At 49.0% G+C, this 23,099-nt stretch overlaps 1 protein-coding gene across 2 annotated transcripts in view; it reads left to right on the top strand.

The window, feature by feature from the left end:
* The window catches only part of PEX14 (peroxisomal biogenesis factor 14), a 128,301-nt gene that overhangs the window by 101,249 nt on the left and 3,953 nt on the right, over positions 1-23,099 (top strand). For both annotated transcript variants that reach the window (XM_080921958.1, XM_080921959.1), the window contains exons 4-7: positions 3,712-3,840; positions 16,936-17,021; positions 19,981-20,083; positions 21,244-21,341. In XM_080921958.1, coding sequence (XP_080778084.1) covers positions 3,712-3,840; positions 16,936-17,021; positions 19,981-20,083; positions 21,244-21,341 — 416 coding nt within the window. The remainder of the gene's footprint in view (positions 1-3,711; positions 3,841-16,935; positions 17,022-19,980; positions 20,084-21,243; positions 21,342-23,099) is intronic.

Here is a 23,099-nt window from a genome sequence, read left to right as displayed (position 1 = left end):
CTTCTGGGGAGAAAACATCCTTGTTCCTGTATCTCCACGGGGGCAGCAGTGGTAACTTCTTGATGTTTGGAGAAGTAGTTTGGTGTGAACCAAGGGAACAAGAAAAGTTCTGGGGACCTTGGAGGGCTTTGCAGATTAGGCAGCCTGGGTCTTGCAGGTGAGGTAGCATTCTTTGGGCCCCGTCCAGGCTCTGAGCTCCTGGACAGGTGCTCTTGTTCTTTCCCTGATGGAGAGAGTGAGCAAGCAGGACTTCCTTAGAGTTATTATTCTTTACTAATAGTAGGTGGTAGGGTGGGAACTCTAGAAAAATCACCCACGGTAGAAGAGAACTGCTGGAAAATTAAAATGCCAAGTCTTAGTGGTGTCAGATAACAACAGTCCACACCTCAGCTAAGAGGAAGATGTAAGCTTTATCGGAATGAACTCTTCCAAAGGCAGAGGGAGCAGGAGGTTTGCTCACCGCCTGCAGAATGGCAAAGTCCTCTGCTATCTGCTCTGTTCAGCCATTGCTCAGTCCCTTTGCGATTAGATTATTCCTCACAGATAGCAATCAACTGGAAGGAAGTGTGTGTGTCTAATTTGCATGAGATTATTTAAAACAACAACAACAAAAAAGGTCTGCATTAGTCAGGACGGTGGTAAACACCGTAGAGAGATGCCTTTATAATATAGCCCGTGCCTTCCTTGGCTTCCAGAGCCAAATATAATTCACTTACAATCGGCAGTTTCCTTTATTATCCCTTTTAACCTTTTGGATTCTGCAAGGTCTCAATCAAAGATCTGCATTGTTTATCTTGCAGGATGGGTAGGAAAGACGGGGCTAGGGCATCTGGATGCTTATGTGTGGGTCCTGTGGTAACAGTTTATCACAGAGGTCATCTCTGTACCAGGAGCCGTGGCTGGGGAAGTAGCTAGTCTTGATCCAGAGGGAAGTGACCGGCCCTGACTTGGTCTTCCTACACTTGGCTCCATAGAGTCCTGAGCATGCCGGTGCTGTCTGAGTGAGGACTCTGAGGGAAGCACAGCTCTGCTCTGTGAGGAATGTCGGGAGGGCAGAGGCTCATGCAGCGTGCGTCTCACTCTGCCTTCTTAGAATGTCCAGGTACCGTTTGCAGGTCTGACCCAGGGGGTTTGCAGCCCATGTTTCTGTATCCCCATGAGCTAGTGACCGGCGCTTCTCTACAGGTGAATGCAATCCTCCTCTGAACCTTGACAGACTCAACAGTGACCTTGCCATCTCATGTCTGTAACTTTGGTTGCTGCGGTTCTCCAGAACAAGTCAGATCCGGGCAGTCTTCAACCCTACCTCAGGGGAAATGGTTGGGATAACACTTCAAAATTATGTCCTCCCCCCTCCTTTTTTAAGAAAATGACTCACTTACTGAAACTAAATCAAAACCCTGACTTTCCTGGAGAACTAGGTCTATTGGAATTCCAGCCAGGGTAGTTACAGCACCGGACGATGAGGTCTCTGAGAAGCTAGGGCCTGGGAGGAAGTGCTGATGGCATTAAACCATCGCCTCACTGGTGGGCTCGAGAGGGAATACAAGCTGTGTTTTATTAGGAAAATAGTCTTGGTAAAAGCTCAGGGCCAGAGGGCAGAACAACAGGCAGACGTCCTGTTCCTTTAACCAGCTCCAGCTCCTGAGGCCGAGGCATGGCCCGTAACTTGCTGTATATTTCCCCAGCGTTAAACATTATCGTACTTGTTTATATTTGAAAGAGCCAAAAGGGAAAATGAGAATGCAACTGAATGCTCCTTTTGGGAAAATTATCCTCATTTGCAGCCAGCAGCTGACAAGGCACATGATCCACCAGGTTTAGAGAATTCCGTGGTGTACCAGTGACCAGCAGCCTGTGCTGACGTCGCAGATGCTGCTTCCTTTTCTCTGCAGCTGACTGGGAACTGGTTAAAACAGCGTCCTCCTTCCAGCCCTTGGAGAGGAGTGCCCCTTCCTATTTAGGAAGAGCTGTCACCAGTGACTGGCAGCCTGAACAGGCACAGGCTCTGGGAAACCTTGTCCTCCAATTTTACCTGGCTTGTCTGTCTGTCCTATCCCTGGTCTGGGGAGAAGAAACAATGAGAAATGCAACCCATTTGTGGCAAGCTGTGGCAAGAAGTGGGGATGCCCTTGTCTGGTGCAGTCTGGGATGCTCTGTTGCCTTATCACCTACCTGCTCTCCAGCTACGTGATGCATGCAGCAGCACTTGCTTGCTTTTGTCTAGCTTGTGTGTGTGTGTGTGTGTGTGTGTGTGTGTGTGTGTAAGAGAGAGAGGGAGGGAGGGAGGAGGAAGTGCTGCTGCAGTGTGAGAAAAAAGAGGTCAAGGGCCATTTTGCATAGTTGAGGCACTCCCTTGACCATTTACGGTGGGACATGAAAAGTTGAGGGATGGCTAGAGTTGACTCAGGCCAATATGGTACAGGGCTGAGCTGTGCTCTAAAGCATTAATGTACACCATGTATTAGCCCCCAGGCACAGAGTGCAAGGCACCACACTTTGAAGATGCTGATCCTCAGAACCGCCTTGTACTCCATCCACCCCCAGGGGCAAGTATACCATGCTGTGGGCCTCTAATGGAGAGCTGCCGACCAGATGTGGAAAAGCTCTTGGCCCTGGTTTAAAAGCTATGTTGCGGCTCTATGGAGATTGGGATTCCCGGAACAGTCTGGACCAGCTTGAGTTGTCTTCTGCACACTAGCAGTGACCCCTCACCTGCTTTTCCACCCTCAGCAGTAGGTCTCTTTGTGTGCGGCAGTATTTCCTGAGTTGGCCCCGTAGGAATCTTGTCACAGACCTGGGCTCTACACCCCACTCTTGTCCTTATCCTCATTCCCTTATCCTTCACCAGTAACCACCCGGTCAGCTGGCCTCGGCCTCTGAAAACCTCTCTGCTCCCAGCCTGCTGGGTTAGGAGCCTGGACTTTCACTGGCTTCCCCTTCCTTCTTAGCAAATCCTTTCCACATGCTGTAACCACTGCAGATGGCGCCCTGTGATTTCCTGATGCCCTGTGAGCAGTGTAGTTTAGAGCATCAGAGGATTAAAAGAAGTGGGGGAGAGAAACTAGCCAAAGGCGATCCAGGCAGCCCGGGATAGGCTGGAGCAATTCATCTGAAAACATGGGCCTGGTCTCGCTTTGATCTGTTTTCTTGTTTTATTTTCTTCTTTACATTCTATATCCCATTCATACTAATCACAGTCAGTCCTGATTTTTCTTTTTATTTCTGCATTTGTCATAAAATAAAGCAAATTATTCCCGTCTTCGGAAACGATCTAGACTAATTAGTCGTCCCACCCAATAATTAGTTTTTTGTTTCCCTGTCTGTTTTCGTGCATTATTGTTAGTTTTTTCCCCTCTTTTTTTAACACCATTACAGATTAAAATGAGCCACATTTGCAGTTGATGGTATCTGTTTTCGGGGGAAGAATGGAGAATTGCAGTACGGAGCGACTTCAAAAGCAGCAATAAACTCAAGGATAAATTAAGGAAATTGAATGAGCCACATTTGGAAGCAGTGTTGAGGCTAATATTCTGTCGCTTAAGGTTAAATTGCAACAGAGAGAGGTTCCTAAGAATCCAAAATCGAGGAGGCAGCGCACTTGAATGCAAGGCACTCTGTGGCCGTCAGGGCCTTCTTACAAAGGAAGATTTTGCTGGGGGTAGACGCTGGCAAGAGATACTCACCTGTGTCCTTTGCTCTTCTCTCCAGGGCTGACAGATGAGGAGATTGACCTGGCTTTCCAGCAGTCGGGCACTGCTACCGACGAGCCTTCACCCTTGGGCGCAGCTGCCCCGGTGGTTCCTGTCCAGCCCCCTCACCTCATTTCCCAGCCATACAGTAAGTCACCTGTTCCAAGTCCTGCTTACCCTGGACTGGGATTCAGGACACTGGCTAAGAGCAGTGCTCCGAAGATCCTGGTGCAGCAACCTAGGAGAAATTGAATTTTCCATTTGATGCAAAAAGCTCTTGAGTTTTTCTAGAAAATGTGGCACACCCAAACTAGACACGATTTTAAGTGTGTGACAAAGGTTGCAGGGGAGAAGGAACTGGTCATTTATGTTGTTTCGGGACACTGTGGTTACACAGATGATCGGCTCTGCCCCTTCTTATCCCTGTGAACTGAGTGTCGGTGTGAGTGGGCTCTCCTTTGCCCATGGAGGTAACTTGACTACGCATGAACTTAGGCCAACCTACGCTCCCTGGTCCTGACTCTACTGTGTATATTCATGTAGTGAGAGATTCTAAGGGAATTTCAGATTAAATACAGAGGTGCCTTAATGATCGCATGGAATCCTGGCCACAGGAGAGCTTATTGTTTTAAATGGAGGTTGCTGTAGTAACAGACACAGTGCAATGCAGCCATCCAGACAAGACCATTACCTCTTCTTCAAGCTACTTGAGTCTAAAAAGTTAAAGTTATCTCCAAAGTTGTGGGAAGTAACCTACATTGTTTCTTTTTACACAACTCAGCACAGGCCCTACTGTCTTTCAAAATCTCTTTTCTAAAAATGTCTTCATCTTACTTGTCTAGAAGTGTTAGCTTTTTTCCAAAAAGTGACCTGAAAGGGATTTCAAGGCCATATTTCAAAGGCTGTATTTAAAAAATGGCGGGTTCATTTGATTCCAGAACATGAGTTCTGAACTCCTCTCTTCTCCACTTATCAGCATTTTGGCCAGGCCTGCCTGCAGCTGGGCTGGTGGTCACTCCTCAGCCGATACAGCCAGCACGGTGTGATCTCCTGTGGTCAGGTGTAGGGGCTGAGGCTGGGCTGCTCTGCCTCATCATCATACTTAGAGAGTCATTTTGCTTTCTGGATAAGCTGAGTGACAAAGTCAGCATACACACACACACACACACACACACACACACACACACGTTCTGTCCCTCTGTGCCTGGCCTGGGCATCTGGCTCAAGACCTTTGAAAGCCCAGGAGCAGGCTTTTGCCATTGTGAGTAAGGGGCTTATTTATCTTTCTCATCCCAACAATATCAGTCTGTTGTGTAGGCTTCAGGCTCAACGTACTTTCTAACCAAAGGCTAAGTAAGCGTCCACGCTTTCCTGAGTGGTGTCCCTGAGCCCAGCCGTTTAATGGGACATGTTGAGGATAGGCAGTGGCAGCTGGGTGCAGAATTTCTAAGACGCACATCTGCTCTGCTCCAGCTGTTTCCTCCCATGGCTTAATACCAAACAGGTCTCTCCGCTACTTGAAAACTTCCTGCTCGGAACAAATTGTTCTGGTTGGTCAGAGTTGGCATCAAGCGTCCTGCGCTTGCCTGCCTTCTGCAAGTGCGGAGCTAACTGATGGTCTTTCTGGGCGGGGCAACCTCCTTCAGGATTGCCGACTGAGACTCTGTCCTCTGGCCTAACAGAGCCACACATCTTCTTAGAGACAGGCTTCGTCCTGATTTGACACTAGCGCAGAAATAGTGGCAATGACAGTTTTTCATACTGGAGTTTTGAGTTGTCACCACTGAGCCTCATTCTTTGCTAGCGTTACGCTGCTCCATTCAGCTCCTGGTGACTCTGCTCTTCACTTTGGTACTTGTGCCAAGAGGTGTCAAAACTGCTCAAAAAAAAAAAAAAAAAAGAAAGAAAAAAAGCTTGATTTTGATTAATATAGAGAAACAAGACTTTGCCTGACTGATAATAAAACTGATAAATGACATTTGAATTACTTGTAGCGGTAATTTATTACATAAAATATCTTTTATTTGACATGCGATTAGTTGCTGGAAGCATCACTCAATCTGACTAGTTTAAACATGCTCTAAAATGAACCCCAGTAAAAACCAGGGCTGTCGGCTGCTGGCGTTATGAAATATACTAATCCTGGAGTGAGGGGAAAAATCTGACTTTAAATATTTAAATGATTAATTGGGTTTATATATTTTTTTTACCTCTCTAACCCCCTTAATTACAAGCAAACTCAGGGGAGTTTCTGAACTAGGTGTGCAATCTGCATGCTTATCACCAAGGCATTGTCTGCGTCTGGGAGGGATTTATGGCCCCTGTTCATATCTGGTCCTGCTGATTCCGTGCCTAGAACCACCTCGGCCCTCTCCTTCCCATTTCTCAGCCGTTTAAGGATGTTTCATCTCTGAGCCCAAGTCTAGAAAACGGGCTTCCCTCGGGAAAGCCCCAAGTGCCTCCCTGTCAGCTTAGTCTCTCTTGAGAATACCCAGAGAAGCTGGTATATACAGACCTTTATTTCCCGACCACCCTAGCTTGGTGGCCACGGGGCTGCTGGGAGCCTCCTTTGCTATCTCTGCTCTCTGGTGAGTACTAGACCTTGAAATGTTAGTGCGCGCCAGTGATGAGAACTTCCAGAATGACACTTGTTCAGCTCAGTCTAAGCACCCACTGGATGCTCAACTCTGTATTACATTAGAGTTTCAAAGCATGATCTTTGAGAATTTTACAAGCTTTTAAGAAAAAGAGAACAATATCAGACATTGTGATTTAATGCCAAAATTAATTATACTGACAAAAAATTCTGTAAGATTACAGAAAAGAGAAAAATTAATGTGGGCTAAGGCAGTCAGGAGGCTTTGTGAGACTGGCGGGAGGTGACACCTGAGGGGGCATGGTGTCGCCTAGTATGAGGATAAACCAGTGCTCCTCAGGCTGCCTAGAAAGTCAGGCAGAGCTCAGGAAAAGCCCGGCTAGGATCCAAGAGAAACCTGATACTCTGTTTCTCCTTTTGGCTTTGTTCTGTTTGACTTTGAATCAGGACTTGTGAATGTGCCCACAAGCCCAGTGAGTGGGGTTCTGGGTCTCGCTCCACGCTGAGCTGAGTAATTTTTGATTTGTGCTGAGATGATTTGTCTTGCTTCTATGCAGAGAGTTAAGCACCAGGGGGCTCTGAGGTATGAGCAAAGGCTGGTGCAATTTCTGTGAGGCAGTGTTGGGTGCCAGTGTTTGTCTCTGATGAACAGTATAGCACCTTCAGAGGCTGGCTGGGGCTTTAACTGCCTCTTCTTAAAATAGACCAGAGATACCGAGGGCTGGTACACAGCTTTGAATCACTTGATTAGAAATCCTGAGAGAGAGTTCTGAGTTTGCTTCAGTCATAACCCTAGTTAGTAATGCTCACTTACCTGGATTATCTTAACTCACTACTGAGTGACTCCCAGTACTAGGCACTGGGCTAGATCCCTGGGACACATAGATCATTAACAAGATCCCTTTGTCCGTTTTCCTTTGCTAAAGACTTAAGAAAGTCAACTTAGAAAGAGAAAAGGGTTGTTCTGGGTATACAGTTCCAGTCTGACTTTGACCCATTGGCTTGGGGTGTTGGGTGACAATGGCAGGGAGCACACGGCATAGAGAACCTGTTTGTGTCATGGCCAGGAAAGAGAGGAAGGGTCTGGGTTTCTACAGCACTCCACAGTGGCTTAAGGTCTCCCTCTAGACTTTGAAGTTTTTACCTCCTGAGAGCACCGGGGGAACAAGCTCCAGACTGTAACACATACCTGACTCTGCTCTGCAGACAGTTAAGCCAGCTTGTCAGTGCCTGGGAGGCAGGGGGAGGGAGGAGGCTGGTGCAGAAGAGGGGGAGGGGAGCCCCTGAGAGCAGATGCTTCACTGACCCACGGGTAACGGGTTCAGTGATCTGACAGGATGGACAAGAGCGTGAAGACAGGAAACTACATGACGACCTTAAGGATTTCTGGGTGATCCAAGAAGCTGGAGCATCTGCGGGGACGCAGCATCACAGCCAAGCCTACTCTGACAGATAGCCAGCGACTCGTGATAGCCAGTTGTTTCAGAAGTTTTGTCATTAATTTAACATAATTGTCCTTAGACCAATGCTAGTCACTTGTTTTAGAGGTGGATAAATGGGGTGTATCTGTCTGAGCTTGTCTTGCCCTCCCTGTCGCCTTTGCTTTTTCCCCAGGGTTAGAGTCCACTGTCCGCTTTTCAGGGCACTGCAGTGCCCCATTCTGACTTGATGGAGGTGTCCTGTGGCTCCTCACCACACTGCACAGAAATGGTTGTTTCAGTGTCTTCTCTAGTAATCTGTGAATCCTGAGGCGTTTTTATACAACTCTAATGGCCCGAGGCTCTGACTTGGGTTTCTAAAAATGCTTGTTGTCTGGGTGAACTGTGCCTGAGACGTGCTCGAGAACTGAGAAGAAACTGCCTGGTGACGATGCCCATTCCGTCACCTGCCCATCAGCCAGACCTTTCTCATGTTCAGTTCATGTAGGCTGTTCTGGACAGCTTGTGAACACACTTGCTTTCCGAGGGTCACCATTTAATGCAGAAGGAAGACGGGAGTTTTGGGGAAGGACAGAGATGACTAGCCCCTGCTGTACTGTGTGGCATTCATCTTGAGAGTTTCTACTTGATGCACAGGAACAGTGTTTGGGAACCCCAGGATGCTAGGTAGTCCTAGAGCCTTGAAAGATGAGGCTTGGACTGGCTCTGCTTGTCACTGAGGCAATGGTACATCTTAGAAAATGGGTTTTCTCTGCTACCTAAGCATCGGCCATCTAGCCAACCATGCAGTTGGCTCTGCAGTCTTTAGGGACTCAGGTCTGCTTCCTTGACAGCTTGCTGGTATCCTCTTTGTCCTGCCAACCTAAAGGGAGGAAAAGGACCAGCTGCCTCCTGAGGATACTGGGAGATTGCCATATTCTGTCCATCTCCTCCTTGCTGACTGGAGCATGGTTGTGTGGTCCTCCCATCTACAAGGGAGGCTGACAAATGGGGCAGGCACTGGGGGCTATGTCTGTCCCAATCATCCTGCCCTCTATCATCCAGGCCCAGTACTTATGCTCAGGGTGATGTTGCCTGGCCTGTGCAGGCTCCAGTGGCTAGCGGCTGTGGTGTTTAGGAAGGTTCAGCTGGCTTATTAGGAGGGTAGGACTTGCTGCTTTATTATCACTCTTTATAACATCTAAATGTGAGATTCTTTGCTATGAGTCAGGCATTATTAGGCATGTGTTTTTTAGGCTGTGTTAAAATCCTTAGGTCATGTTTCTCCCTTGGTTTCAGCCACTAACAGGTTGGGGCAAACTTAGCACCTGCATTGTTGGCTTTTGCTCTTGACCAGTGCTAACCTTGAAGAGACTTTACACAGGCTGACCTTTTTGAGGGTGGTGTACATGAAATAAAATGCACCCACTGTGATTGTACCATCTGAGTGGAGTGTGCACTTCATATAACCATTACTACATTGCAGAACGTTTCCAGTACCCCAAAAGGTTCCCTTGTGCCCTATTCCAGTCAGTGCACCCCATCCTGCCTTCAGGGCAGCCACAGCTCTGCTTTTCCTTGCTGCCTGTTAGATATTTCTTTCCCTGAGCTTTGTATAAATGGGATCATATGCCATGTATGCTTAAGCATCTGGATTCTCTGCCCCAGTAGTGCTGAGAGACATCCAAGTTGCTGTGCATGTCAGAAGTTGCTGCTTTTATGCTGAGCCTCCCCCACGTGTGGAAGGATGCATCACTGGGTGCTTTCCACTCAGCAGTCGATGGACTTTGGGTTGTTTCCAGTTTTTAGCCGTTATGAATAAAACTCTTGTGAACATTCATGTACAAGTCTTTGTGTGCTTTTATCTCTCTTGGGTGGATGCCGAGGAGGAGATTCGCTGGTTTATATGTTAAGTGTAGGTTTAACCTTAGCAGAAACTGGTAAACTGTTTTCCAGAGCAGTTACCCTGTGTCAGCTTCCCACCAGCAGTCCCAGCCTTGCAGCCGCTGTGTTTCCCGCTGGAGCGTCAGCAACATTAACGTGTGTGCAGGGCTGACTCCCAAAGGCTGGCTTTCCCTTCCTGTGGTGCCCTTCTGTCATGTAGTTCTAGGGACTGAATTTGGTTCCTCAGCTTTGGCACAAAGCACCTTTACCTGTGGAACCATGCACCAGCCCCTTAAACAATTTTCAGAACTATTGGAGTATATTTTATATATCATAAAACCCATCCATTTCAAGTGTAAATTCAACTGAGAGGTACAGTCATTGTCGTGGGCAAACTTTAGAGAATTCTTATGCTCCTCCCTTTTAGTCCTGGTTCCTACCCCTATCCCCAGGCAACTGTCTCTATAAATTTACCTCTTCTGGGCATTTTAGGTAAATGGAGTCACAGAGTGGGTGATTTCTGTGCTTGATGGACAGTTAGATGACTTCCTGGTCATGCTTTTGGTTTCTTGTGTACTGTGAGTTGAACATGCTGGACAGGTCCTCTACTGTTGAGCTGTGCCTTCGGCCCCCGCTCCTGACTTGGGTGACGAGGATAATAGTGCTGAGCATTGGTGTGCACATCTCACAGGGAACGTGCTTGGGTGGTGTCTAGCATGGACTTGCTGCATGCTGAGTTTCTGGTTCCTGATGCTTATTTTTCTCTAACCACTTTTCTGAGGTATGACATACATGCAGTAAGTGTTCTGGGTTCTTGTTTTCTCAGTATCCTATTTGATAAAATGTAACTTATTTATTTTGTGTAGTCACAGTGTGTGTGTGTGTGTGTGCTTCCTATTATCCTAAAAAGTGTCTTTGTGAGCAACATGGAGTTTCCCAAGGACCAGCTAGACCCAGCATCATCGATATGAACCAGGAAGAAGGAAATATACATGGTACGAGCCAGTGGATGTGCTGTGGCCCACTAGGAACCTGAAATGGGAAGACAGGCAAATGTATCTTCCTCTTCTTTCCTTGAGACTGCAGAAAAGTAAAGAAAGTATTTTCGGGGGGGGGGGGGTGTCTTTGTGCCTTTACCTGCATGCCTCATTCCTATGAAATGCCAGTGTGTGCCTTGTACCACACTGCCTTTTCACAGACCTAGTGGTTTATGTGTTTAGTGTCTCCCCATTCTGGGGATTGAACTCAGGACACGAGACTTGGTAACAAGTGTCTACCACTGTGCCATCCTCACTGACTCCCTATGAGAGTTTTAGGGCTCTGTTCTTTTGCCCTTCCGCTTGTCCTTGCTGGGATGTGGTGTTCAGTCCTCCATGACAGCACGTGTGTGACAAGGCCTTGCTGTGCTTTGCATTTGCATCTCGTACAGTGACTGATGTACGTCATATTTTCAGGTTTACGTTTTTATATGTACATATTTTATGTGTATTTGCTTTCATGTACATCTGGGCACCACTTCAGTGTCTGGTGCTGTAGAGTGCAGGAGAGGGGTCTGGGATACCCTGGGACTGAGGTTAAGACTGCTGTGAGCCTCCATGTAGGCGCTGGGAACAGAACCTGGGTCCTCTGCAAAAACAACCAGTAACTGCTGAGCCAGCTCTCCAGCCCTGCCATTGTCAGCTCTTACTGGTCAGCCATGTATCTTTATGAAGACGCCTGCAGTCCTTTGCCTTTTAAAAGCAGCCATGCCCCTCACTTGCTGAGTTGTCAAGCTGTGCCCACATCCCAGCCCTCCTGTCTCCTCTGCCTCCCAGCCTGACACTTGCCTGTTCGTTTCTGTGACGGGGCCTTTTGTTGACATGCATTTGTCAGTTGTTTTGCCTTTTGTGGCCCACTTTTTATGACTTGTGCATCCCAAACTCTGAGATGCCGCTGTTTCCTGTTTTCAGAAGGAATCAGTATATCTAAATAGTCATTGCTCTGTATGTGTGGCCCATGGAACATTAATTTTTGCATATAGTGTAAGCGTGTGACTTTTTTATGTGGATTTTCACTTGTACCAGCACCATTGTCTCGTAGGTTGTCCTTTCTTCCACCGGGCTGGTCCATTACCTGTGTGTGTGTGTGGTGTGTGTGTGTGTGTGTGTGTGTGTGTGTGTGTAAAATAAATATATATATATAAATAAATGGAAGGTCTTACTCTGGAGTCCAGACTGGTCTCAAACTCAAGCTAAACCTCAAGCCTTTCAAGGGTTAGAAATAAAACCATGAACCCCCACAACTGGCTTTTCTTTTCTTTTTTCTTTTCTTTTTCTTTTTTTTTTTTTTTTAAGGTGTCAAGGATTAAACCCAGGGCCTGGTAACATAATAAGCATATGTTCTATCTTGAGCTATAAATATCTGCAGCCCTGGGTTTGCTTGTTGGGACCTGGTCCCTGTTATCTGAGCTGGACTTCAGCTCCTGGGCTCAGCCTCTGAGTGTCTTGGACTACACAGCACCTGATTTCTGACTTTATTGTTTTTCAGTTGTGATGGGGGAATGGGGATACTCACTGTCCTTTATGCCTAAAGAGGACATTGCTGGCAGCATCTTAGGCCCACGAAAAACGGAAAAGATCATGTCTTGCTGGAAGAACATGTAAAGCCAGGCCTGGGATCTGTTGGCTGTGATTGCTGCTTGGCAACTTAGTATTAAGGGTCTTTGCCTTCCTATGTGACATAACACGCCCAGTATATAATAAGCTGCCAGGAATCAGCATCATAAAGAAGGGCTAACGCTGAACTCTCGGAGCTGCTCACTTCTTGTGCACACACAAACCTTGCTATTCTACATCTAGATCTTGGCCTCTAGGTTCAGTTCTCTGTCCATCCACATTGTCAGCCACAGCCAGGTCCTTCTGTGTGCTTGCTGTATCCAGCCTGGCTGAGCTTGGCCTGCAGTAAGTACCATCAGTTGCTGTCTGTACAAAAGACCCAGCGACTCCACACTGTGGCAGGTGCTGATTTGTGGACTGGCTTTTGTCCAGGACCCTACTGAGTAAGCCTGTCTTGCCATTTAATTTTCAGAGTCTGAGTGGAGCTGGCGGGCTGCTTTTAGGAGCTAGGCCACCACTGTAGAATCACAGCTCCAGCCTTGACAATCAAGGAGGGACACACCCATGTCTTGCTGATGTCTGCTACTGCCCTGTCCTGTGCTTGGGCCCCCAGCCTCCCAAGGGCAGTCACTGGAGCATATTGTCTGGGCAGGAGAGAACATACTGCTCAGCTCGATTGGTTGTATTACCCGTGGTCCTACTGCAGTCCTGCCTGCTTTTGTCTGTTCTCATGTGCTTGGAGGATTTCTCTGTTGATGGAGATATAGTGCAGAAAACTAGCAGTGTTTGTTTTGTCGGTGTTTAAAGAATAGTTACAATGTCTTGGAGATGTTGCCCTGCCCCTGTGGCCAATGTCTACAGCTGCCTTAATCCTGAGCCTCTGAGCTGGAGAGTTCTGTGCGCCCTCAGTGCCCAGGTTGCTTCTCCAAATGCTTGGGAGATTACAGGGGTGTCTTCTCCCTTTTAGCCATGGCAGTTTGTCCCCTGCCATGTCTTTTTTGGGGGATGGTATTTGAAGCAGGGTTTCTCTGTGCAGCTCCAGCTGTCCTAGAACTTGTTGTGTAGACCAGGTTGGCCTCAGACTCAGAGATCTGCCTGCCTCTGCCTCCCCAGTGCTAGAATTAAAGGCATGCACCACCAACACCTAGCCCCTGCCTTGTCTTAGAGCTGCAGTCCCAGAGATGCTCAGGTGTATAGGACAGTCATAGCTGTCCCTTGTTTTCACAAAGCCATGAGGGCTGTGGTATTGGTGGCTTCTCCATGCCACCATTGGGGTGATGGAGCCTTCGGGGAAGAGGTACCAATGACCAGGGCTGAGAGAGAGAAGCAGGGTGCTCTTGCTCTTTTTGCTCAGGCTGTGGGCTGCTCACTCTCGTGTTTGTCATGTAGCCCAGGCTACCTTCCAACTTGTGGTCCTCCTGCCTCAGCCTCCTAAATACTGGGATTCTAGGTGTGACTGATGGGTAGTTGTGCAGCTTTAAAAGGAGATTTATTATTACGTGTGTGTGTGTGTGTGTGTGTGTGTGTGTGTGTGTGTGTGTGTGTGTTAGTACAGTGCCCTCAGAGGCCAGAGGCATCAGATCCCCTGGACCTGGAGTCACAGATAGCTGTAAGCTGCCACATGGATGCTGGGAACCAAACTCATGTCCTCTGGAAGAACAGCACGTACTTGTAACTGCTGAGCCATCTCTTCAGCCCCAGTTTTATAGCTTACTCAAACTGAGAAGCTGGCTCAGTTGGGTACAGGCTCTTGCCACCAAGCCGGATGACCTGAGTTTGATCTGTGGGACCATGTGGCGAGAGGAGATTGTGACTAGAGAAAGTTGTCCCTGTGTCCACTCATGTGCGTTCATCCCTTACATGAATGCAGCAATTTTCACAGAAGCTTTTTTTCTCCCTTCCGTCCCTTCCTGGCTGGAGCCGGACACAGGAGTGCAGTGAGGAGAGTCCACCCCACTAGGAAAGCCTATTCTCAGAGTAGGTGGTGGGCAGGAGGCAGATGCTAAGGCCTGAGGACTGAGCCATTGTGAGGGCTTGAATGGACCCTCTTACCCTTGAAGCCGTGCTGTGGGAAAGGCTTTTGCATCTGAGTTTTTCCTCTCTTCATTTGCCACAGACAGAATTGTATCACACATCTCTAAAACGAGTAAAATGGCATTTCAGCTTCTAGTCTTTATAGACTCTCTGAACTTTAGGAAAGATCATTCTGGTCCCTTTTCATTAATAATGAAAACCAGGGGGCAATAAAATGTTCTTAACGCGAGCCTGGCAGGCACGCAGCGGCAGTGAGGGCGAAGGGTGAGCTGGCAGGGAACCACAGGTGTTTCTCGGGCCTGGGGAGGGCAGAGTCCTGCATGGTGGGCAGCTGTGCAGTGCCTGAGCTTCTAGATCTCAAGCTCGGCCTCAGGGTCTCCATGTCAGCAGAAAGAGCCCGTGCCTGTCCAAGCACGGAGGTGTGCATGTGTGCAAGCAGCTGATTCAGCAAGCTTGGGTCTGGTGGAGTTTTCAGCACAGTGCAATTGCCTTCTTGTAGGATATTCAGCTGCCAGTGGCCATTTGAGAGTTAACGTAAATGCATCTTGCTGATTGCAGCACCAGGGGAAGGTGTTCTCTAGGGATTTGGGTTGCATGGACAGTAGACTGATCTCTGCTACTTGATACTTAAACTGTGAGTCCTGTCAGAATGTGAAAAAAAAAAAACATGAGCTGAAGGCAGGGAGAGGCCATTGTATTGATTGCAGTTTTATGGCCAAGATGAACTTGGCCATGTTGGGGAATCCCATGTGGACTCCATGAGTACATGGGGACTCTGGTTGTAAAGGAGACATTCTTGGTGAGTCCCTCTTGCCACTCGAGAGCACTGTAGCCCAGATAGAGGGGCTTCCCCTTACCCCCTTGGAGGTCATGGTGACTTGGCTTCCCTGGCAGGCCACAGACCCACAGTTTCTCCTCTATGCCCACAGCCACCACCGAGCTTGCACAGGGCCCTGTTCCTGTTCCTCCCTGTGGGTTCTGAGTCAGCAGATGGTGGCAAGTCCCTCAGGGAGCTGGCAGGCATAGGTGGAGAGGGAAGGGAGGGGCAGGCGAGCCCTCTGAAGCACCAAAGCTGGAACCCAGCAGTAGTTAGTCTCTTCTGAGAGTTCCCACAATGCTCCTGTCCCTCCTTTTTTCCAGACTCGACTTTTGTCTCAGCAGAGCCTGTCAGGCATCTTGTAGGGCATTATCACAGTGCCTTATTTCATCCATGAGTGACAAGAGTGCCCACCATTGTCTCTGCCCTTCCTCTTGGCACATCCCCTGAGAGGAGGCAGACTTGACTCCTGTTCCAGAGGCCTAGAGAGAGCAGGCCGGATTACATACCCAAAGCTCCTGTGAACTGTTTATGGAAGGGTAGAACCTCCTCTCTTCTGCAAGTAGACTCTCATCTGGAACTGTGGGGATTTTGCCCACAGGGGACATGTCCTAGGGTCCCAGTAGAAGCCTGAGATTGGGCCCTCTATGTACACAGCTGTTAGAAGGTTTAACTTACATATTAGGCATAGTAAGATTAACAGTGATAAAGCCCAACTATGACAGTATGCTATATTACAAGGCATGCTCCCCGCCCCGCCCCCCATTATATGTCTGATCTTGGCAGCCCAGCATATATTTTTTTCCTTACAGAGAACTTTCACTTTTTCCTCTTAAGGGAAACACTTGGGCTTTTCTTAGGCAGATTCAAATGATCAGTATCTCTGCCCCTTGTGCTTTGAGGCCATCGTTTAATGAAATAAGGCTCACTTAGACTCCGCACTGCGATTCTGAGATGGTCTGAGAGCTGAGAGGGTGATCAGTGTGTGACAAGCAAGTAGCACATAGGGTGTGGATGCACTGTCCTGTGTGGGTCAGAGCAGGGCGGCTGAGATTCCCTCGTTCTACTGAGAAGCCTGTGGGCTGGTTTTTCTGGAGTTTCCTATTTACTGCTTTCAGAACACGGTTGCAGATAGGAAAAACACAATAAATGTTGAACAGGCCGGTATGTGCTAGCCTGTGTGAACTGGCCAGGGCCTGCCCTGAGGTGGGCATTAGTTACTCACTCTAGATCCTCAACCAAATGGCAAATTTAGAAGTTCTCCTTCTAAAGCTTCCTTAGCCTCTGATCTAGCCTGGCTCTATTTGCCTCTGTGGCTTCTGCTAGGTCCCCCACTTGGAACTTGCCCCAAAGCTAGGCCAGTGTTCTCCTAAAATACAGAGCTGGTGTTGTGCCTCCTCCTCGAACCGTGGCAGGCTAGTACTCCAGGCTCCTGACCTGTCTTTCCCACCCCACCTGCTCTGGCCTCCAGGACGCAGGCCTTGGCCCTGGCCCTCAGCACCTCAGAGGTTGCTTTGCTTAGTCCTTTGCAGACTTATGTCTCCAGAGCCTAAGGAATGAGCAGAGCAGAGCAGAGAGGCCCAGGTCACACTGGCCCTGGTTTATCCTCTGTGTGGTGTGCACACACCAGAATGATCCTTGTTCTGTGACCTCATGAGGCTAAGCCAAAGGTCCTCACGTTACCTCTGCCTTCTGACCCTTATGGCTGGACACCGAGCCCACAGCTGGATGCCTCCTCTCATGGTCAATCGGTTTTGGTTTCTGTGGAAGAAGAGAAGGCGGAGCTGAGCAGATGTTCTGATGGCCACATGTTTGCTACAGCCGTGTGTCACTTGCCTGCCCACTGCCACATTCCTACGGACACTATTCTAGTTTCTTCTTCCCTTTTTTCTACCCCCAGGCCCTGGAGGTTCTCGATGGCGAGATTATGGTGCCTTGGCCATCATCATGGCAGGAATTGCATTTGGCTTTCACCAGCTCTACAAGGTAAGTTGTCTCCCAGGGGCCTCAGTGTTATGCCTTGCCACCCTTTGGCATTCAGCCCTCCTCCCTCCTGGCCCCTGGCTTATTTACAGAGGCACTACACTCAGTGGGCACCTGGCCCAGAGCACAGTGGCTGTGGTGGAAGCAGGGAGCACAGCAGGAGAGACATGAGTGCACACGGCACTGCGGCTTCACCTCTCCACCCTGTCTCCCACCGGCAGCATGACCCGACCGACCGCTGGGTCAAGTCTGTAAATAGTGCCAGACACCCTGGAGAAGCATGTAAATTAGAGAAACAGACCAATCTCGTAGTCATGAGCTTCGACTGGAACCTAGCTGCATGTGTTGAACCTGACTCTGTCCCAGAGTACAGTTCCATCCATAAAATGGGGCCAAGACAGATAATATGGCTTTGCAGCGGTGTAAAGGGTGCCTGCCCTTATCGGTCGGCACTGTGGAGGAATGGAGGCAGTGCGCACCAACAGAGGCTTGATTTGGACAGGTTTGCCCAGCTGCCCCGGCGATATTCTGAATGCGCTGAAGGCAGAGCAGGAACACTGTTGGATGTATCTTCTCGGTATGATAGCTCACGGCGTCTGTAGAACTGGCCTCGGGGTTGCAGTGAAGGCCAGGAGTCAGTCCTGGAAGGAGGCTTGGAGCAGTGCTGGCCCCCTGCCTGCTGGCACATGGGAAGCCCCGTAGATGCCCTTGTTCCACCTTGGGAAGCACTCTTTTTGTTTTCTGTGGATTGTGGTAGCATCTGTATAAATGTGGGATTTTCCCTGGGCCTTGTGAGTCAGCTAGCCCTCAAGAGCTCATAGCTCAAAATGCTCACAGCAGATGCAAAGGCACTGAGTGATTTGGAGAAACTAGTGTACAAGAAGCACAACCACATTTAGGCCTGTTTACTGGGGAGAGAAGCCATGTTCTCCTCTGATGCCTCCCATTAATTCAGCCTGCATTTAGTGACTCTTTCTTTCTTTCTTTCTTTCTCCCTTTTCTTTTCTTTTGTTAAGGACCTATTGAATTCCCAGGCTTGCAGTGTAACTTTTAGCACATGAAATGTGCTTAAACCTTGTGTTCTTAGATCCTTAGTTTTTTACTTCATACGATAGCTAATGACAGAGTTGTGGCAGAATATAACTCTTCAGGGTAGTGCCTGTTGCCAGAATAAAAGAAATTCCTGTGCAGAAACTCAGAAGCAAAGTGTTGCAGGCCTGGACCTTCCCCTCTCTTGAGCTGCTGTGCAGCCCCGTGCGGGGCAGGCTTTCTCCAGCCACTAGCTGCAGACAGGCACCAACAGAGTTCACAAGTACCGAGGTCCTGTGAGCAGCTCATAATTATCTCATCACAGTGACAGCCCGCCTCCCCACCCCCAGACAACAGGAGGTGTAGCACCTTGGTTTAGATGTGACACAGAGATTGTCATCTGTTTGCACGGAGCTCTGGCCACTAGCCTGTGTTTGACAAAGAAAGGAGACATTGAAATGTTGGTCACATTGGTGACATGTCTTCAGCATGTTAGTATTCTTTAAGTTTAGGAAAAGTGGGGCTGTCTTCCTTTGTACAGACACAGACTTAACCAGAGCAGAGGCAGCTCTCCCCACTCATGGGCTCTGGCCTCAGGGATGGGGGTAGCTGGTTATGCAGCTGAGAATTTCTTGACTTTTATACTTTGGAAACGTCAGGCTGCAGTTGATGAGTTTCGCTTAGTTGTGGGTAATAACTCACACTGTGGCTGCAAAGCACTTTGCAAAATAGAAACGGCTTCTGTGCATATGCTAAATGATGAGCTTCACTCTGAGTCTCTCTTGAAATGAGTTCTCCCACAACCCCCTGTGAGACCTGCTTTTCTCTCTTCTACTACAGAACCTGTAATGGAGAACAGTCCTTCTTTTTACCTGTCTGGGACCCAGATAGACTAAGAGCCTAAGTACTCTCTGGGTAGCACCTGCTAGGCTCTGTGCTTGGCGGAAGGGGTGCACTCTCAGGTTGTGTGGACCTTGCCCCTTAGATTGGGGACCTTGATGGTCCTAGGGTCCCAAACTGCACAGTGGCAAAGCACAAGTTCTCTCGTCCGTTCTCCTAACACCTGCTATCTTCATGTCCTATACCCATGTCCCAAGCCCTACAGGTGGTCACCAGCTGTGCCCCCACCTTCCTAATGATGGGGAGGTTGGTTCAACGTACCCTTGTTTGGTGGCTCTCTAGTCACCAGCCTTGGCTTTCTGTGTCCCCTGGGGCAGTTTCTCCTCTGCCCTATCTTTCCGCTCTGGAAGGATATAGGCTATTTTGGCTTCTTCTGTAAAGGAAGCCCCTTCTGATGTTTAAAAGAGTCCAAGGTGACCTCTGTGGTAGGCTTTCAATGTACATGCCTTATCCCCACCATGGAAGATCAACGACCCCAGAAGTCTGTTGATTTTCCTCTGATTTCTCCAGTAATGCTGTGTTTACTCAGATCTAGTACTGTTTCTGCATGGCTGAGGCAGTTTGTTTCATTCATGGAGGTGAAGTGTGAAAGACTCAGAAAGGGTACAGTGAAGAGCTGCCTAGCTCTCTGCCGCAGAAGCTACCAGTAGGGTCAGTTTCTGGCGTACCCTTCTTCAGTCCCTCCTTAGAACTTTTAAATAGAATTTAAAAGCCTCACAAGAATATGTATCTAAGGAAAGTAAGAGAAAGTAATAAGGTCTCCCTCACACACAGGGAGGCCTTTAAAGGCTTGGGGATAGTTCAGAGATGGTGCCTGCCTCCCAGCCACACCTAGAGGCTCACTTTCTTTTGGTCTATGTCCTTGTTCAGGTGGAAGTTCTTCCTAGGCCCTGATCTCAGTCCTGTTACTTTTCCAAGCACTTTGTTTCTAATATGGAAAGTGCAGGTCTTCTGTTGAGTAACCTGCAGATCAGAGCAAGTTGGGTGGTGGGATTTGAGAGACTGGTGTCAGTCACCTGACTACTTCTTGCAGAAGTACCTGCTGCCCCTCATCCTGGGAGGCCGAGAGGACAGGAAGCAGCTGGAGAGGATGGCGGCGAGTCTCTCGGAACTGAGTGGCAGCGTGGCCCAGACAGGTAAAGATTAATGACTCCATCAAGTCACCCCTCAAAGCGTCCTAACGCAGCCCCTTTTCGGCCCCTCCCTCTCCCTCGTCTCCACTCTGTGGTGACTTCATTTATCTGCTCTGAGAATCTGTTCACATTTGCAAATGAAGCCGCCGTCATTTCGGTTTAATTTGAAATTGCTTGTTTACTGTCGGCGCGGCCTCAATTAATTATGTTTTTACGGAAAGGCTCCCAACCTCAGAATATTAATAAGGGGAATAAAATGACAGCCTTTCTAAGGGCTGTAAAGTTCATTTTTAATTTCTGCTTCTATGAGGTTTTCAGGGGGGTTTTCAGTGATTTTTTTCCCCCTTCCCTCGAAGAATCCAATGCAGGGTCAAGAGAGTCTGTAATTACTGTGGCTCCCGGGACCCCTGCCACCTCCCTGTTATCGACTCCACACGAATGGCACTCAGTACCTGCTGCCCCAGTGATGGCCCAGATTAGCTGGGACCTGTTGTGGCAGAGGTGACCCTTCTCCTTATGAACTTGTTTACTAAGTGGGAGCTGGGAATCAAACCCCAAGGAGGCAGGCGAGAGAGCCACCTGTCCCAGGCAGAAGGCTCTGTCCCTCGCTACCACCTGTGCAGAGCAGTCTGCAATCCTCTAACTCATATGTCCCATGAACCATTGCTCTCCTAGGATTCAGGGACATAGTAGTCACAGGCCTCAACAGGTCACATGGTGGTAGGGCCTTGGTGCATCCTCAGTGGGGTAGAGAACGGGGAGGCCAGCACAGGTGGGACTTATACTTTCCCATTTCTGGATAAGGCAGAGAGACCTGAGCCTCAGCCCTCCCTGAACTGAAGTTACCCAAGGACACTGAGGCCAGTGAGATGAATGATCAGAGCATGCTGGGACCAGGAGAGCCAGGCATAATTAGAGGGGAGAGGTTTCGGATGGATGTGCTGTTGACCACAGACAAGCACACAATGGAAAGATGAAGGAGGAACACCAGAGGTTACACACAGAGCGGGTGGATCACCCCAGGCACAGATAATTTATCTGGGTGTGGGGGCAGGGGCCTGCAGATCCATTCCACATAGCAGAGGGGCGAGCAGCTTGTAGGTGTGTGGGCGAGGAGGGAACCTTGGACACTGACTTACCAGACATGACACTTTCTTCCCTAGTGACTCAGGTACAGACAACACTGGCCTCTGTCCAGGAGCTACTGAGACAACAGCAGCAGAAGGTCCAGGAGCTCGCCCATGAGCTGGCCACTGCCAAGGTACTTTGGGCCCTTAGGTCCCTAGGCCAAGTTTAGCTCTAAGCCTAATGGTCCTCCATTTTCAACATTCTATCATAAGGTGACACCTCAGGTCATCACTGTCTGTCCCCTTAAAGAAGGGGGGGGGGGAGCACCGCTGTATTGTTGTAGCTTTTAACTAGCAAGAACAACCTTCATGTCTTCAGATCACCTCCTGACAGCCAGGAGGAAGAGCCACCTTCTGCTGATGAACCTTTGATGGCAGGTATGCCCCTGCAAGCTAGGGTACAGGTCACAGCCAGGCCAAGGAGGAGTCCAGGCAATGGAGGAGAGTGCACCATGGCAGTTTTCTGTTCACACTCTACCTAAGGTGCTGGGCTCACCTTACAACGGGCTGTTCTCTAGACCTTAGGATTCATGGGGTCAGATGATCTGAAAGGAAGTAGAACCAACTAAGGTTGGCTATGGTGCTTTCTACACCTTATTGCCCATATCTGGAGTACTCTGCTCAGCAGCAGGCTGAAGGACCAATCCTCAGTCTCCCATTGACTAGCTATCTGAGCGCAGGTGAGTCGCTTACACCTTTGTGGGTCTCAGTCTGGAAACTGGAGCTGAAGCCAGTACCTAGCTTGTTATACTTACTGTCTGTGGGCGTAAGAGACCCGCCAGAGCTCAGGACTTGGTCCTCGTCCCTGAGGCATCACCCTGACAGGGTCTGAGAGGCAGCATCTATTGGCTCCATGGGATCCTCTGTAAGTCCCAGCTGAGCTGCTCCTAGGGATGCTGACCTTCTTCAGTGCTGGACTAAAAATCCAGGAAACTGAACATCTTTGCACTCTGGTAGAGCCTGGGGTCCCTGTTGTGAGGAAGGGTCCCAAGAATCCCCTCCCAGCATCCATTCTGTCTTACACACAGGCTATTTTCTTCCTGCTCAGGTGGCTGGGTGCTACCACTGCTGAACTGGCTGTGTGTCCCCTACAGGCAGCTGTAAAGCAGGCAGGAAGGCAGCACAGCTTCCACCTGACCACTCAGATCTGTGGCCTACCAATGGCCAGCAGCCATTCTGGAAATTAGAAAACTGTTTTCAGGCCCTGAGCTGAGATCAGAACCATGTGTTGAGCTCTCTGGAAGGTGGGGAAGGCTGGTTTGAGGCCTGCTGTGGTCTGGAAGAGTCCACAGTTGTCACAGACAGCTCCTGCCACACAGAACCTTTCCCTGCTTTCCCTGCTGAAGTGAGGCTCTGGCCTGGCATCCAGGCCCACAGTGTTTGAGGACTCCTGTTACCTATAAACCAAAGGCGCAGGCGATGTTTTCTCAGCTGTAATGTACGTTTGTATATCTGCCTTCCAAACTCCTACGGGAGCACTGTAAAAAATGAAGAGAAGAGCTTTAAGTAATTAAAACCTACATAAAACTGAAGCCTGTGAGTTCTCTACAACTGTTTTTAAAGAGACTGGCTAAAAAGCCCCAGATGTCAGATTTTATTTCTAAATCCTGGCATCTGGCACCATGTGCGTTTGGAAATCTGAGTCCTTTGTGGCCAGTGAGTGGAAATTGCTCCCTTGTTAATAATGGGCTGCTGTAGCTTTCTAGGTCTCAGAGAAGCCAGAACAGTGGCTCCCTGGGCCTTGCTGTCTGGTGGTCTGGGGCAGGGACCTATGGGATGGGTGAGAGAGCAGTGGCCTGCTCCCTGCTGCTTCCCAGACTGCCCAGGTCTTTCTTCCTGAGACCTTCAGCTGAGAAGTTCCTTTCTGCAGGGTGTGCCCAGTGGGCTGTACA

This window comes from Micromys minutus (genome assembly GCF_963924665.1).
Source record: "Micromys minutus genome assembly, chromosome: 9".
NCBI classification, from domain to species: domain Eukaryota; kingdom Metazoa; phylum Chordata; class Mammalia; order Rodentia; family Muridae; genus Micromys; species Micromys minutus.
The sequence above is the reverse complement of the archived record's forward strand: the minus strand, read 5'-3'. Positions and strand labels throughout refer to the sequence as shown.